Genomic DNA, 17,786 nt, shown 5'->3' with positions numbered 1-17,786 from the left:
TTTCCAATGGAAAAAAGGTGAAGGAGTGCCTTCATTTAAAATGAATAACTTGTTTGTTAATTATTTGAAAGCGGTGTAATCAAACTACTTTTGGTAATCAGGACAATCACAAAGGTCATCTGGTTGGTTTGGTGAAGCTTTTGGTTTGATCTTAGATTGAAAGTGAAACCAGGGTTTCTCCTACAATTTCTATTAATGGAGTACTCAACCACTTCAATACTTAGATGTGACTGCTCGTGTTGCGGCTTAGTGAGATAAGAATTTCAGTTTTCGTACATTCTATTTCCCCAATTTGTCCAATCATGAGAACAATTTTACAGTCAAATACAATACAATTGGAGTTGTTATGACAAATCCCTTATTTTTTAGCGGATCAAACACACCATTAAAATTGATTTTTATCGACTCAAATTTATTACTCAACTCATCATTATATAAAAATATTAATCACTTGATATTTTATTTATTTTTAATCAAAACCAATCTTACAAAATCAATAACTTCCAAATAAATCTTTGTCACTACAAAATGTACCCTTTAGTATATATGCTTATTTTCCTATATATGTATTCCTCTGTTTTCATTATTTACCATGCATATTCTAGATGACATTCACATGATGGAACAAGAAGGTTCGTTCTTTATCTCATACACAGGGTAATGAGGAACACTAGAATATACATAAGGCCATGCCACAATTGCCTCTGCTTTCTCTTTATCTTTCTTTTCCTCTGTCTTTCCTACTGCTTCAATACTCACCAAATCTGCATAACCGAATTTCTTTCTTAGTAGAGATGCCAGTTTAACTGAGTCAATCTCTTCTCCAGTTACTTCTATTTGATCCTTGTTATCTCCTTTTATAGTTGTACCTTCCACTCCTGAATATTTTTACACATGAATAATTGGTTAATCAAGTAATGATTTTAATTTTTTTTTTTTTTTAATATATGAGAAAATTAGAGTGAATTTTATTACCTGAGACTCCAACTGCAATTGCCATGGCTTTGTTCCTTAATTTTTGGTTGTTCATAGGCACCCTGATCACTATCTTTTGCTGCAAACATTTCACAAACAAACGTATGTAACGCTAATTATTTAAATTATGAAAATACACATATAAATGGAATTTAATTATGATATATATTTAAGGCTTTGTCTAATATTCGCAAAAAAAAAAAAAAAAAAAACTTGCATCGTGCACAAGTGTCTTTTTTACCATATCATCAATAAATCATATCTGATTAAATTTAATGGTAAAATTTATTGATCAAACAGTGAAAACTAACTAATGCATGATAAAAAGATTTATCTCATTTATGCAACATAAAATTTGTCCACATGTAGCAAACGTAGCTAGATATTTTGAGAAATGATATTTGTACAACTATTTTATGACAATTTTTTAACAACTTTCTCTTTCATATTCATATTATATTCTTATTTTCTCTTTCATTTATCTCTCTATTGTTTTTTGAATAATAAAAAGAGAAAGAAATAAAGTTATTACAAAAGTTGTCTCCAATAGTTGTTGAAATATAACAGTTGTTATTCTTTACCTTAGTCATGATGGCTATGAGAAAGATCAATGTATAAATAAATGGACTACTGTCAAAAGAAAAGGATTAGAAGAGGCTTTGTTTTGATAAAGATGGTGCGATAATGGTTTCTCTTGAGATTATAGTGAGAAATTGTTTGAGGAAGTTCTCATGTATTAAACATATTTATATGTATTCTCAGCTAATAAATCAAACGTGTGGTCGTTGAAGAGTTTGATTTGCAGCTGTACTATGCTATGGTTTTCTTCGTCTTATTATAGTTATATATATACAAATATATGTACAAGAATGGAATATTTTCTTTGCGTCAACCGTTTGCTATTTGTTTTGGTTGTGGAAAATTGTTTAGCTCAATCCAGTCATTTTATATTCATTTTAATTGAAATATATCAATCTTTGAAAATAAACAGCGTCATGGAGATTAAAATCCACCAAAAAAAGTTAACTCATGGTTGTTAAAAATAGAAACATTTGTCCCTGTGAGCTTAGCTCACTTGGTAAAGGATAATGCATGTTATATACAGGAGTCAGAGTTCAAACTCCGGACACCCCACTTATTCATCTTTAAGGTGAAAATGTTCCATTTCAAATAATATGAAAAAATATACGAAGATTTAGCCGTATGAATAAAAGTCTTGTGTATTAGTATTTCTTACATCAATAGTTAGTGAATTTTGCTATAACTAATGTTAACTCTACTATATAATCTATAATTATTAATTACATTATACAATACTTTCTTTCTGTTCTTTATAATGAAAGAAATAAAATTATTTTCAAGTCTAAACCTTTTTCCACATAGCACTTGTTTACTTCATCAAAAGATAAAAAAAAATACCCACATTTTCTAAAGCTAAATAACGAAATTATTGCTTTTTAAATTAGGCTAAATTATATTTTTGGTCCTTTAATTATTTAATTAGTATTGTTTTGGTCCCTTACTTAAAATATGATTTATTTTGGTATCTTAACTCTATCTCCTTACACATTTTGGTCCTTTTTATTAGTTTTAATTCAAAAACGGAAGAAAAATCTAAGAAAAATTCCAGAAGAAAATGAAGAAAACCTAACGTTTTTGAATTAAAACTTACGAAAAGGACCAAAATGTGTAACGAAGAGAAGTTAAGATACCAAAATAAATCAAATTTTAATTAAGGGACCAAAGCGATACTAATTAAATAGCTAAGGGACCAAAAACATAATTTAACCTTTAAATTATTATCAAAATAAAAATTGCACATATATTTACACCTGAATAGAAGACAATGGGACAACAAACTGCGCCGCTAGACCTTTTTGGATCGCAAAACCAATCCTTATAAACACAACATTCATTAACTTAGGAGACATGACATTGCTATGCATGACCTTTAGAACTCTATGTAGAAGGTCAACAACCTCTGGTGCTAAGAAACCGAAAGTGTAAAAAACAAATGGTATAAAAACATGTTGATTGTCAGAACACGCTTTCTCATGTTTAACCACTTTGCTTGACGTAGCTTTTAGGGCTGTCTGTTCTCCGATAAAAGGTCTGACACTTAATCCCACAGGTGGTAAAACCTCAATCATGTCTACACATGCATGTTTTTTTCTACACATCCGTACACCATAATATCCACATGTCTTAGTGTTGATTTTTGTAATTAATTATGTTGATTGCAAGTCAAATGTTACATTTGAAACCATGGAGTTAAGACTAGATTGCCAAATCCTTTCTTTGACTAAACTAAAATTTAGAATTAAAAAGGGAAATACACTCTTTAAGCAAAGCAGAAAAGATAAAAAAATGTTGGATGTCAACACACAAGTTTCTTGGAATGATTGGGGAAATTGTTGGAGTAAGGTGGTCTATATCACCATGCATCATGGTTGCTGGCTACCGTGACTTTTTGTGTGTGTGGATGGACTCTTATAACCACGACAATATGTTCCTTTTCAAAGAATGATATTTTCCTATTTGAGTGAATATTAAATAAATGACGGGATAGAGCTAAGCAATTTCCTGTAACTAAAACAAATAGTAAACCATTGACCCAAGTAAAACAGTAGGTTCTTGTACATATATTTGCATATATAACTAATAGTAACAAGACTTTTGATTAACGAAAAAAACTATAATAATAAGACGAAGATGGAAGCCATAGGTACACACGCCCGCCTAATCAAACTCTTAAACGACCACGCGTTTGATTTATTAACAAAGAATGACTATAAATATGTAGTTAAATACATGACTACTTCATCAAACACTTTCCTACTCTATCTACTCTCATCAAGATAAACCAATCCAGCACCATTTTTATCCAAACTTTTATATATTGATTTCTCTCATAGGCATCATGACTAAGGTAATGAATAATTTTTACTTCATTGATTCAAAATATCTAGTTACCTTTGCTACTCGATCATGTATTCACTTAAGGCGATTAGTGCTTATATATGGTTGATATTTTTGTTTTGAATTATTATCAAAAGATAAAAATGGTTTAAAATAATTTAAGACAATCCCCAATTGGGGGTGTCTGACCCATTAAGCATTGGTGCCAAATAGATACTCTATTGGGGAGAAAAATTTAGTTGATGCTTACAGAGCAAGTGTCCTTAATTAAGCACTCTCTCTTTCCATGGGTCCCAAATCATTTTAATGATATATAGTTATTAATAAATGTGTTCAAATATTAGGAACTATTATTAAAAAAATTATAAATATGTGACGTGTATAAGCGAGACTCACTGAAGTATCAAAAAATGACCATCTCTATTGTGGATGCTCTAACAAATCCATCAAATTATTCTCCTTCAATAAATAAATCAATTGAGTTACTTGTATACAATGATCTTTATGTACTTTTCTTTCATTCTATAATTCCTTTCCCGGAAACCCCTATTTCACTTTGTCACATAGCTTCTAAACAAAGACTTGGTAAATATTTTTATTAGCTTGTATGACTAAATGGTCTAGAGAGTTGGTGATGACTTTTAAAACAATATATTATTTATTATACTGTATATAGGAAAATATGTGTATTTTCATCAATTAGTCAATTAATGTTGCATGTCTTTGATGGTAAAATGTGTGCAGCAAAAGATAGTGATCAAGGTATCTATGAACAATCAAAAATTAAGGTCCAAAGCCATGACAATCGCAGCTGGAGTCTCAGGTAATAAAATTTACTATGATTTTCTCACCATTAATTTTTTTCTATAAAAACCATGGCTTAATTAAGAACCTATTCATGTACAAAAATATTCAGGAGTAGAAGGTACAGCTATACAAGGAGAAAACAAGGATCAAATAGAGGTAACAGGAGAACAAATAGATTCAGTTAGACTCACATCTCTGCTAAGAAAGAAATTCTGTCATGCAGAATTGGTGAGTGTTGGTCCTGTGGGAAAGACAGAGGAAAAGAAAGTAGAGGCAATTGTGGCATGGAATTATGGTGCTCCTAATTACCCTGTCTATGAGATAAGGAACTCATATCAATATGAGGACCCTTCATGTTCCATCATGTGAAAGCCATCAACAATATGTATACTAAAGAATGAAAACAGAGGGATACATAAGGAAATAAGCATAAAGAGTGCATTATGTAGTGACAAAAATATTGAAAGATTTTCTCATTTTCAATATAAAAACTACAGAGAAGATATATTCATAGCAGATAAGACTATGTCATGTGATGTCGTTATAATCTTTTGAATGTATTAAAATTACAAACACATCTCCTAATGTGTTTTTTTGTTAATTATTTTATAGACTAAATTGAACAAACAAAAAACTTGTTTGAAAACTAAATTAACTAACTAAAAACACATTTAAAATCCAATACCACTAACAAAAGGTACTTTAAATAAATTTTAGTAGATTTAATACATTTACTATATGGTGGCCTCAAACATTTATAGGAAAAAAATATATAAAAACACGGTGGGGCACTTATAAAGTTTATATGTCCATGTCTGTGGTGGTACAACATCATTAATAAAGGAGATAACATATGTGGTTCAAATGCTTCGCTACTCGCGGTTTTCAATAGAAGGTTGGACATTTGAGGCGAAAACTTTCATTTTCCCTCACGTACAAAAGTGAAAATCAATAAAGAAACCATTTTTTTAGCGAGGGTTCCTTTCTTCTTTTTTGAACGACAACCTTTTACCTGTGTCATACACTCCATCCACGAGCCAATTAACCTCCCAAGCCGATGGTTGGAACAATGACCAATCTAAATCAACCCATCACGTTGGAACGGTTGTTGACGGTGCTGAATCGTATTACCTCTGTCTTGGTTGCAGAACTAATGTTTTTTCAGAGTTTGAGAGGTTCAGTGTGTTGAAGATGGTAAGAAACACATCGCTCCGCATAGGTGGACACAAAGGAGAAAGGTAGAAATTTGAGAATGAGGTTTTCAATTTATCAAGAAAGACACGTGTTTTCCCTTATTATTTTTCTGTGTTGTGGAATTAAAGTTGAAAACATTAGGAAAGGTAAATCTGCACCATTGATAATGATCAAATTATTATGTTTTGTTTGACTGTGTGACTGCATTAATTTTTTAACTGCAATGAATCACATTACATTGCGAACGATGAACGATTGATGAACAATTTGATAAGTCAAATTTGAGATGGGCACCAGGTGGTTGCAAGATATAGATTAGAGAAGACATATTTTTGTTGAAGAGGGAGAAACATTTTTTTTTTTCACTTTGAGGACACATGACAAAATATAGAACATTTGATAAATTGAATGGTTGTTATTTCTTTGACTACTATGACTACATGAAATTTCAACCGCAATGAATCTAAATTCGATTTTCACCAATTACTTGAACCCGTTCACGTCAGTTTATGTGACTTTAGTTCACATACTTTTTTTTAATTCAAAAATTTTATAGACAATATTTACGTGAATCCAGACAACTTAAGCTTATGTGAATTGAGTTCACATAAGATCTAGAGTTAAAAAATTACGGGTCATATTTTAATTTAAATGCGTTAGTTAAATATTTTTAACAAGTACCAGTGAACTCAGTTTATAACAATTCACATACCTATGAAGTGAAATACCTTGTGCAAAATTCCTAATCCAACGATTTATCAAGAATTTTTCACATCTTGAGAGATATAGATAGAGAGATAGGATTAGGAATATGGTTTTTGAAATATAAATATGATATGACGTTTTTGGCATTTTTTTTTGTTTTTGAATTAGTGTTGGAGGGTGTAACCAGAAGTAAAGGATGTAAATAGCACAAATGGGAATATATTTTGTGTTCAGACGGTTTCATGAATCCTTAAAAAAAAATGATGAAAATTACTCTTTTTCCTTAAAAAATGTTCACTTCCACGTGAATTAATTAAAATATCTCCACGTGAGTTAATTCATGTATAACTCACGTTAAGGTATAACCTATGTAAGTTAATTCACAGACTTAAATCACGTTCTAAACACCAACGTAAGGTAATTCACGTTGATAACAAGAGACAATTCAAAACAGATTTGGCAAAGCTTCTTGGGTGCAAGGTCAATGGAAATGAAGAGAGAGGGATCCATGTTCTTATCAATTTGTTATGATTGTAGTGATTTTGTTTTATCTATCGTGTCTATCTACAATTTGGTATGCCAATTGTAAATAGAGGCTATATGTGATTGTGAAATGACTACTGTTCAAAAAACACAAGCATGAAGAGCAATTTTCAAAAATGATTGAGACTATATTTTTTTATTTCTTTCTTGTACATGATTGAGACTATAACCTTAATTTTCACAAATAAATAAAAGTGAAATGTAAACAAGTGCATTTAAACACCAAAAGTGAAAATATTTTATGAAAGTTTATACATTTATTACATTGAAAATTAAAGTCTTACTCTTTATAAAGAATAATTTCTTTAATAAGAATGTTTTTTTTTTTGGTATATAGAAGAAATGACAAAGCTATCATAAACTCACACACAAAAAATAGAGGTGATGGAGTTCGAATTCCAATCAAAACGTCCGGCCTAACAATTTTAATCAGATAAACTAGAACTTATGAGACTGTTTAATAAAAATGTTTAAAGAGTGCTTTAGAAGCACTCGTTACCAATACATAAACTCTCATCCCCCTCTATCTTTTTCAAACCACCGTGTAATTTCTTTGAAAAAAAAATGTTATTTTCTTCAAGGCAATGATTCGGCCTGAATAAACGACGGTATCGAGCTAAGCAATTTCCTATTTAATTAAACAAAATGCAATCATTGACTCAAAGAAACTTCTTGTGCATAAATTTTCACATAAGTACAAAATACAAGAGGAAAAATTCACACTCGTTTGATTTATTCCACAAAGAACTAATGCTATAAAGACAAATTTTTGAAGAAAAATATTATTTTTTATCATTTATAATTATAATAACTAAATTTTATTCATAAAAAATGTCAACAAAATAAAATTATTATTTTTTAAATTTTTATCATTCATAACCGAGAACATTTATTATTTTTTATGATAATATGTAAAAAAATTTACTATAATTCTTATAAACAATGAAATGATGTTTTTTCTTATGAAATAATGTTCTATAAAATATAAATATTAAAAAATAGTTATTTATTACATAAAAAATGATCGTTAATTTATAAAATTATGAAGCAGAGTACTGGTACACCTCATTTTATGAGTGTACCGTAGAAGTTTCACGCTATAAATATGTAAAATGTATGAGTACACTCAAGCATTTTCCGTTTTTTTTTTTTTTTTGTTGAGCAACTCAAGCATTTTCCTACAACTTTAAACATACACCACTCCGGAAAGCTTCTTCTAATCTATTTATTTATATCTCATAAGTATTATGGCTAAGGTAATGAATAATTTTAACTCCTATTAAAAAAAAGTAGTGTGACCTCCTTTATTCAAAATATATAGTTAGTACTTAGTACATTTGTTACTCATATATTATATAAATAAATTCAATTAACGTTCTTTCAATTATATATCCTTTGCTTGGAAATTGAGAGGGAAAGAGGGAGAAGAATGCTGATATTTTTGTTTTTGTTTGTATCATTATAATAAGTGAATAATGATTTGAAAAACTTAACAAAGTCCACCATAAGTTTCAAAAAAGGATTAATATATTAATTTTTTTATTAGTTCACATGATTTTTTTTCTTTCTGAATCACCACATGATATGCTAGTTTCTATGACTTGGTTGGCTAGAGAGTTGGTGATGACTGACGACTTTCAAAACTATATATATATATATATATATATATATATATATATATATATATATATATATATGAGGGTTAATTAAGTTTTTGGTCCCTATAAATATCTACAGTTTTGTTTTTAGTCTCTATAAAAATATTTCACACTTTTTAGTCCCTACAAAATTTTTCGTTAGTGTTTGTCCCTGTTAAATTAAAATTTGTTTAATTATACTTAAAATTTAAAATTTTTAATGATTTTTTACATACTTGTTTAAAACATTATAAAAGGTTCCGCCACAATAAATTAGTTCAAAATTTTATTTTTAGGTCCAAATTTTCGTTAGTTTTATCTTGAATTTTTGGCGTTTTAAAAAAAATTATATTTGATTCATTACATGTTAAAAAATTCTAATTTTTTATAAAAGAGATTATTATAATGTTTTTAATATGTCTGTTAAAAATCATTTAAAAATACAAAAGTTTAAGTATAATTAAACAAAGACTGGTGCTAGTCACACCCCAAAAAAAACAAGTTACACCCAAATTTATTTAAAATTTTACAATAATACCAAAATTGCCCTCTTCATGTAAATTTTTAAAAACCCATCTTTTATGATCATTCTGAACCCTTACCCCCTTTCATCCACAAATCACCATAGATATACAACCAATATCTGAATCAACATCTTTGTTATTGATATGTACTATATTCATAAAGGTTAGTGAATTTCATTTTCGATGAGTTTCTATTTGTTTATTGTTTGTTTTGGTATGAGATATGCCTGTCAATTTGATTTTAAGTGAGAGGTTAGTGTAAATTAAGTTTACGTGTATGTATATAAAAGGGGTTAGTGTAGTTTACGTATGTAGGTTAATGTAAATTCAAGTTTACGTATGTTCAATTTAGGTTAGTGTAAATTCAGTTTACTTACATTCAATCTAGGTTAATGTAAATTAAGTTTACTTATGTTCAATTTAGGTTAATGTAAATTTAGTTTACGTATGTATATAAGAGGTTAGTGTAAATTCAGTTTACTTACGTTCAATCTAGGTTAATGTAAATTAAGTTTACTTACGTTCAATCTAGGTTAATGTAAATTAAGTTTACTTATGTTCAATCTAGGTTAATGTATATTCAGTTTACTTACGTTCAATCTAGGTTAATGTAAATTAAGTTTGTAAATTCAGTTTACTTACGTTCAATCTAGGTTAATGTAAATTAAGTTTACTTATGTTCAATTTAGGTTAATGTAAATTAAGTTTACTTATGTTCAATTTACGTTAATGTAAATTTAATTGATTTGAAATTTTTATTTTAGTTAAAGGGTATATTAGTCATTTTGGAGTGTAACTTGTTTTTATTTGGGGTGTGACTAGCACCAGTCTTAAACAAATTTCAATTTAGCAAGGACCAACACATACTTTTAGTTCTTGTAAAATTAAAATTTGCTTAATTGTGCTTAAACTTTTAAATTTGTAACATATTTTTCACATACTTACTTAGAATATTTTACAAGTTCCTCCGCAAAAAAGTAACTTAAAATTTTATTATTAGGTCCAAATTTTCATTAATATAATCTTGAAAATTTGGCTTTTAGAAAAATTCATATTTAATTCATTACATGTTCAAAAACTAAAAAAATTTACAAAATAGTGTCTTACGATTATGAACATGTATGTAAAAAATCTTTCAAAAATTTAGAAGTTTAAGCATAATTAAACAAATTTTAATTTAACAGGGACTAAAAATAGCAACAGAAAATTTTGTAGGGACTAAAAAGTGTGATTTATTTTTATAGGAACTAAAAACAAAACTGCAGATATTTATAGGGACCAAAAACTTAATTAACCCTATATATTAAGTGAATATGTGTATTTTCATAAATAAATAAAAAATGTGAATTATATATCTTTGATTGTGAAATTGCAGCAAAAGATAGTGATCAAGGTGACAATGAACAACCAAAAGTCAAGGTCCAAAGCTATGACGATTGCAGTTGGAGTTTCAGGTAATAAAATTCACTGATTTTGTCACCATTAATTATTTTTAATTCAAAATTAGTTCAAAACCATAGCTTAATTATCCATAGTCCAAACTAATCATGTACAAAAATATTTAGGAGTGGAAAGTGCAGCTATACAAGGACATAGCAAGGATAAAATGGAGGTTACAGGAGAATAAATAGACTCAGTTAGACTCACATGTCTGCTAAGAAAGAAATTCTGTGAGTGTTGGTGAAGTTGAAAAGAAAGAGGAAAAGAAAGAAGAAAAGAAAGAAGAGCCAATTGTGGCATGGCCTTGTGCTTGTGTAGCTAGTATTCCTCATTACCCTGTCCCTGTGTGTGAGATAAGGAACCTGTGTCAATGTGATGAACCTTCTTGTTCCATAATGTAAATGTCATCAAGAATGAACCTTCTGTGTCAATTAAGGTTTCAAAAGAAGAAATATATATAGTTTTAAGAGCAAGAAAACATAAAGTATATGAACTTTTTTGTTGAGGGAATAAAGTATATGGACTTTTTTCTTCAAAGTCAAATATTTTAACAATAAAAGGGGCATATTTTGAGCATGTATGGTGTGACCGTGTGTGAAACAAGACAAAGTTTGATGTTTTCTTTGGTTTCATGTACTACCAACACTTTTTTCATTCAAATCAAAAAAAGTTATTTTTTACTGATCTATTCAATGTACTACTGTAAGTCTTAGATTTATGAAAATCATTTTTTAATTCTTTGATTGCAATATATATGAAAAGCTTCTCTATTTTCTCTTATGGAGTTCAAACTTATGCTAATGATTGACGTCTGATAAAAACTAGTATTGTTATTTTCAATAAAGAGTACACTAGGTAGCATAAAGAGTACACTATGTAGCGACCAAAATATTGAAAGATTTTTTCAATTTCAATATAAAAACCGTATAGAAAATATTTTTTTTTTTTGATAGATAGACGAAATGGCAAAGTCATTATAAAACTCACACACACAAGGGGAGGTACCGAGGTTCGAACCCCGGTCATGGCATTCGGCCTAACAATTTCGGCATTTTGCCAGTAGAGCTATGACTTCTGGATCCGTATAGAAAATATTTATTCATAGCAAAGAAGACTATGTCATGGGATGTCAATGTCATTATAGTCTTTTGAATGTATTAATGTATTAAAACTACAAACACATCTCTTAGGTGTTTTTTGTTAATTATTTTACGGACTAAATTCACAAACGAAAAACTTGTTTGAAAACTAAATTAGCTAACTAAAAACACATTTAAGATCCAATACCACTAAAAAAAAAAATACTTACAATATTTTTTTTTTTTATAGATTTAATACATTTACTACATTGTGGCGTCTCCTCAAACATTTATAGGAAAAATTAATATAAAAATATGGTAGGGCACTTGCCGCACACCTATAAAGTCTATATGTCCATTTCTGTGACAACACAACATCATTATTTTCTTTAACAAGAAATTTTATTAAACAATTAAATCTCTGCTCAAGACGAACTGAGACCGATGAAACTGAGAATACAAACAAAAGGCGTCCTACATAGTCGGAACACCCGAAAATAAACACCCTTGAAGACAACACCCACCAAAATACACATCACCATATAAAATAGACTTCTTCACGAAAACGACCACTGTAAAAACGATATCCAACACCACCTGTTGTCACTACTCACCGCCAAAGATGAACACCCCTCCAAATTAAACTCTCAGTCCAGAACATCAAAGCTGAGCCACATCGAAAAGCTCATGTCTGAAAGATCATACAGCTTCCACCACCTATCGAACTCCGATCCTCGAAAGAAACCATAAAAAGCCCAAAACCAAATTTGATCCAAAGAACTGACTCCCAATCTCGAATCAAAAGTGATCGGCCCACCAAAATTTAGGACCAAAACATAAGGGCACCCCTCTCCTTCGGTACATCAGAGAAACACCAAATCACGCCAAACAAAATTGCAGCTAGACACCGACTCCCGATCTCGAAGCAAAAGTAATCGAAAACCAGCACACAAAAAGTATGACAAATGCATGATGTGCGAAGGTGCAAACAACCAGCAGATCAAAAGGAAAAGACTCAACTCAATGGAACCCGCTTCCTCCAAACACCCTAAACTCCTTAACAACCCCAAAAAACACAAACAAGAGCTAGTGACGACGAACAAGGACCCGAGTACCAGAGGCCGCCTCCGAAAGAAATCACCCTCAACAAACACCTGCCTCCTCACCTAAACAACACCACCATCACCACGCAACACCACCACCACCACAACACAAACATAATACAACATCGAAATAGTAAAAATAACGAACACACAGTGACCTCAGGGGGATGCCACCAAACAAGCAAAGTCTGAAGCGTCACGACCAACGACACGAACAACCGCCATCATCATGATCCTTACGACGACAAACGATATGGGAGTTCGTTCCAGGAGGATTAATCATGAATGAAAGAGATGTCACCACACTTGCAGCCGCAAAAAATGGATCACACGTATCAAGACCACACATCACCCCCTCCACACCGCACGTCCGTCACCACCACCGACCACCCCTTCAAACCTTGCTCAATCACCCATTAATTCAAACCGCACCCTCAACTCCAAACTTCACCGCTGCGATATGCCAACAGAGCACAACCACCTTGTACTAATACCTACCAAAGGCACCGAAAGCAAAACACCCAACAAGCCTAGCCACCAATGATCACTAAGCCGTCATCGGAAGCAAACAAAGCTTAATGCATCCAAAAACCACTATACCAACGCCTCAAATACTCTTCTCACACCGTCAAATCCATGTCAGAACTCTTGTTGTGAATCTCCAAAACAAATGCAACTACACACCCGCTACTGCAGCACCCAAAAAAAAAAAGCAGAAAATAGCAGAAAAAATCCTACTGCTGCCACCACAATCTCTCCAGCATTGAGCCAGACACTAGTGTCACTGTTAAGTGGCGTGGAAAGCCAGTATTCATTAGGCGCAGAACAGATGGCAATGTGAAGTTGGCAAAGAGTGTTGATGTCGGATCTCTTCGTGACCCCCAACAAGATTACGAAAGAGTCAAGAACCCAGAATGGCTCCAAACTACCCACTACACCACAAGAAGGAAAAATCTCCAAACTATCTATCTAGAACCAACCACCGCCGTTGCGCGGCGCTGCCTTAAAGAAACCCAAACTCCCAAAATCACTAAGAGAGAGAGAGAGAGAGAGAGAGAGAGAGAGGAGTTGGGGTTTGGAGGTGATGCGGATTTCGAACTCGTCGCACCACCATGGGTTGAGGCTACATCGAAAAGGAAGGTTTGGATTTGAAGAGGCGCATATATGAGATTTTAGAGAATAAAGGAGATAACATTTGTGGTTCACACGTTACGTTACTCATGGTTTTCAAAAGAAGGTAGGGAATTTGAGGTGAAAACTTTCATTTTCACTCACATACAAAAGTGAAAATCAAGAAAGGAACCCTAGGGAGGGTTCCTTGCTTCTTTTTGAACGGAAACCCTTTACTAGTGCTGTACACTCCATTCACAGGCCAATTAACCTTCCAAACCCATGGTTGGAACAATGAGCAATCTAAATAAACCCATCCACTCCATTCACGGATAAACCAAATTAAATGGTTGTTATTTCTTTGACTACCGTGACCGCATGAAATTTCAACTGCAATGAAACTTATTTCGATTTTCACCAATTACGTGAACCCGTCCACGTCGGTTTATGTGACTTTAGTTCACATACAATTTGTAAAATAAAAAGATTTATAGGTAATATGTGCCATGTACGTAAATCCAGACAACATTAGCTTACATGAATTGAGTTCACGTAAGATCTAGAGTTAAAAAAATGTGTTAGTTAAACATTTTTAACAAATACGAGTGAACACAGTTTACATACGATTCACATATTCATAAAACTTAAGCACTAAAAATCAGTCAACCATTCACTTACCTATGAAATGGAATGTTAATGAAATACCTTATGCAAAATTTCTAATTCAACGATTTTTCAAGAATTTTTCACACCTTGAGAGGTAGAGAGATTGGATTACAAAAATGGTTTTTAAAAAATAAATATGAGATGGCGTTTTTGGTATTTAAATTTTTGTAATTAGTATTGAAGGGTGTAACCAGAAATAAAGGATATAAATAGCACAAATGAGAATATATATTTTGTGTTGAGACGGTTTAATGTACATCAAATCCTTAAAAAAATGACTGAGACTAACTTTTTTTTTTTTCTTGTTGACAAAAACGATTTCATTTAAACATGAACCATATCGGTTGCGGCAACAGAAGCAATACAAGAAGGAGTTTCCTCAATCCAAACAGATACACTCGAATCTAAAGCAAACTTAGTTAGAGCATGAATGACAGAGTTACCAACTCTTCGCATATGAGAAACTAAAAAAGAAGAAAACAAACAACTAAGACTCCTACAATCATCGATCACCAAGCCAAAATAAGAATTGTCATCGCTATGCGGCTTCAAAGCCTTAACCACATTAAGATAATCACCTTCCACAATAATGTTTCTAAAACCCATATCATAGGCAAATTGAATTGCCAACCAAAGTCCAAGAGCTTCAACAATGGTAGCATCAGGAAGTGCCTCAAAGTTCCACGCTTTTTTCTTGTTACATATTGAGACTAACCTTAATTTGCATAAATAAATAAATTCCAATTCCTCTTTTTCTTTTTCTAACCACCGTGTAATATTTTTGAAAATAAATGTTGTTATTTTCTTCAAGACAATAAATCGGCTCGAGTAAATGACGGTTTTGAATGACGGTATTGAGCTAAGCAATTTCCTGCAACTGATTAAGCAAACTGCAACCATTGACTTAAATAAAACATTTACTTCTTGTGCTTATATTTTCATACAAAATACAAGTGGAAGAAGTTCCTTAAAAAAAAATAAGAGTGGAAGAAGTCACACTGGTCTACCACGCGTTTAAATTATTCCACAAAGAACTAATGCCTATAAATACGTAAATTGCATGAGTACTTACTCAAGCATTTTCCTGCAACTTTAATAATACACCGTTCCGGAAACAAAGCTTCTTCTAATCCATTTATTTATATCTCATAAGTATTATGGCTAAGGTAACGAATAATTAAACTCCTCCTAAGTAGTGTGACCTCCTTTATTCAATAAATATATATATATATAGTTAGTACATTTGTTACATATATAATATAAATTCATTTCACGTACTTTCAATTATATATCCTTTGTTTGGAAATTGAGTGGGAAAGAGGGAGAAGAATGTTTATGAGTTATGATTTGATATTTTTGTTTTTGTTTGTATCATTATTATAAGTGAAGAATGATTTGAAAAACTTAACAAAGTCCACCAAACAAAAATTTCAAAAAAGGATTAGTATATTAATTTTTTTTATTAGTTCATATGATATGTTAGTTTCTATGACTTGATTAGCTAGAGTTGGTGATGACTTTCAAAACTATATATATATATATATATATATATATATATATATATATATATATTAAGTGAATGTGTGTATTTCATTAAAAAAATGTTAATTATATATCGATCTTTGATTGTGAAATGCTTGCAGCAAAAGATAGTGATCAAGGTGTCAATTATGAACAGCCATAAATCAAGGTCCAAAGCCATGAAAATTGCAGTTGGAGTTTCAGGTAATAAAATTAACTGATTTTGTCACATTTTCAATTCAAAATTAGTTAAAAACCATAGCTTAATTATCCAAACTAATCATGTCCAAAAATATTATTCAGGAGTGGAAAGTGCAGCTGTAAAAGGAGATAGCAAGGATCAAATAGAGGTAACTGGAGAACAAATAGACGCAGCTAAACTCACATGTCTACTTAGAAAGAAATTCTGTCATGCAGATTTGGTGAGTGTTGGTGAAGTTGAAAAGAAAGAAGAAAAGAAAGAAGAGGCAATTGTAGCATGGCCTTGTGTAGCTGGTTATCCTCATTACCCTGTCCCTGTGTGTGAGATAAGGGACGACCCTTCTTGTTCCATCATGTGAATGTATGGTGTGACCATGTTTGGCGTGACTGTGTGTGAGTCAAAGTTTGATGTTTATTTTGGTCATTTAAGACGGATTTTTTGCATTTTTTCTTCGTATGTTATTAGCAAAGTAGGCAGTACTTGAAAAAAGGCAGTACGTGAGTACAAAATTGAGAAAGACAGTTCTGAAATCTTAATTATTGCTATATCTATATTTATATTAATATGAATAAATGAATATTGTTTTATTTTTGTAAAAAAAAAAATAGCATTGCATACATGGCTCAAGCTAGCGTGAGCAATCCTTGCATATCTCTCAATTTGCGCAAGGATTATACGTTGTCATATGGTGATGTTCCACAAATGCGATCATGCACCACCAACACTATCACATACGCAATTTCTTAAACCACTCGACATTTTCATTAAAAAAAAAAAAAAACTTATTAATTTAAGCACATTGTGAAATATAAATGATCTAAACTAGGGTAAAAAAGACAAAGTACTAAAATGTTGCAACAAAATAAGATAAAAGTTTCCGGCATAATTTTTGTTATAAAAGGTGAAAATCGTTTTCATTTTCATTTTTTGTTTTATGATTATTTAAAATACAAAATAAATCAATAAATTTTACTAATTCCAACGAAATTATTTATTTTTTTATATCGTATCTTTAACTATTTGTTACTTCATTCCAATCACTTTCCACCCTTCTCTATAATAATTATCAAAGGATAATTTTGACAAAACAATATTTAATATTACTTTGAACTTTTTCCTCAAAAATAAAATAATATACATATATATAGACACACACATAATATTTTTAACCGAGCCATTTCTTCTAAATTCGAGTTCTCTTTCAGAAGGTTGCATGTTCATGACATCGACAATGTTATGAATACGTTATCTCCTGACTAGTATCGGGCACGATCCATCACTTGATGACTTAATCCAAGTTACCTAGCTAGCTAGCTAAACAAAGACCATGCATCGATCACAAGTTACCTAGCTAGCTAGAA

General features: G+C 31.1%; 3 protein-coding genes across 3 annotated transcripts; 2 read left to right on the top strand and 1 right to left on the bottom strand.

The window, feature by feature from the left end:
* Window positions 1-435: 435 nt before the first annotated feature.
* Window positions 436-1,688, bottom strand: LOC11439459 (heavy metal-associated isoprenylated plant protein 46). The gene is made up of 3 exons (XM_003601444.4): window positions 1,557-1,688; window positions 976-1,054; window positions 436-878 (listed from the first exon to the last, which is right to left on the bottom strand). The coding sequence occupies exons 1-3, from the start codon at window positions 1,563-1,565 to the stop codon at window positions 613-615; spliced, it is 354 nt and encodes a 117-aa protein (XP_003601492.3). The 5' UTR covers window positions 1,566-1,688; the 3' UTR covers window positions 436-612.
* Window positions 1,689-3,710: 2,022 nt separating this feature from the next.
* Window positions 3,711-5,302, top strand: LOC11429056 (heavy metal-associated isoprenylated plant protein 46). The gene is made up of 3 exons (XM_003601443.4): window positions 3,711-3,904; window positions 4,639-4,717; window positions 4,811-5,302. The coding sequence occupies exons 1-3, from the start codon at window positions 3,896-3,898 to the stop codon at window positions 5,068-5,070; spliced, it is 348 nt and encodes a 115-aa protein (XP_003601491.1). The 5' UTR covers window positions 3,711-3,895; the 3' UTR covers window positions 5,071-5,302.
* A 10,431-nt stretch (window positions 5,303-15,733) lies between these two features.
* On the top strand, window positions 15,734-16,944 carry LOC11435971 (heavy metal-associated isoprenylated plant protein 16). Its single transcript, XM_003601439.4, has 3 exons — window positions 15,734-15,868; window positions 16,346-16,427; window positions 16,527-16,944. The coding sequence occupies exons 1-3, from the start codon at window positions 15,860-15,862 to the stop codon at window positions 16,781-16,783; spliced, it is 348 nt and encodes a 115-aa protein (XP_003601487.3). The 5' UTR covers window positions 15,734-15,859; the 3' UTR covers window positions 16,784-16,944.
* The last annotated feature ends 842 nt before the right edge of the window (window positions 16,945-17,786 follow it).

Source organism: Medicago truncatula, chromosome 3 (assembly GCF_003473485.1).
Source record: "Medicago truncatula cultivar Jemalong A17 chromosome 3, MtrunA17r5.0-ANR, whole genome shotgun sequence".
NCBI classification, from domain to species: domain Eukaryota; kingdom Viridiplantae; phylum Streptophyta; class Magnoliopsida; order Fabales; family Fabaceae; genus Medicago; species Medicago truncatula.
The sequence above is the reverse complement of the archived record's forward strand: the minus strand, read 5'-3'. Positions and strand labels throughout refer to the sequence as shown.

Bases quoted from the DNA above. Each gene is read 5' to 3' on its own strand.
- LOC11439459 (XM_003601444.4), bottom strand. The intron at 879-975 runs GTAATAAAATTC...AAAAATATTCAG, and splicing joins AATTGCAGTTGGAGTCTCAG to GAGTGGAAGGTACAACTATA.
- LOC11429056 (XM_003601443.4), top strand. The intron at 4,718-4,810 runs GTAATAAAATTT...AAAAATATTCAG, and splicing joins AATCGCAGCTGGAGTCTCAG to GAGTAGAAGGTACAGCTATA.
- LOC11435971 (XM_003601439.4), top strand. The intron at 16,428-16,526 runs GTAATAAAATTA...AATATTATTCAG, and splicing joins AATTGCAGTTGGAGTTTCAG to GAGTGGAAAGTGCAGCTGTA.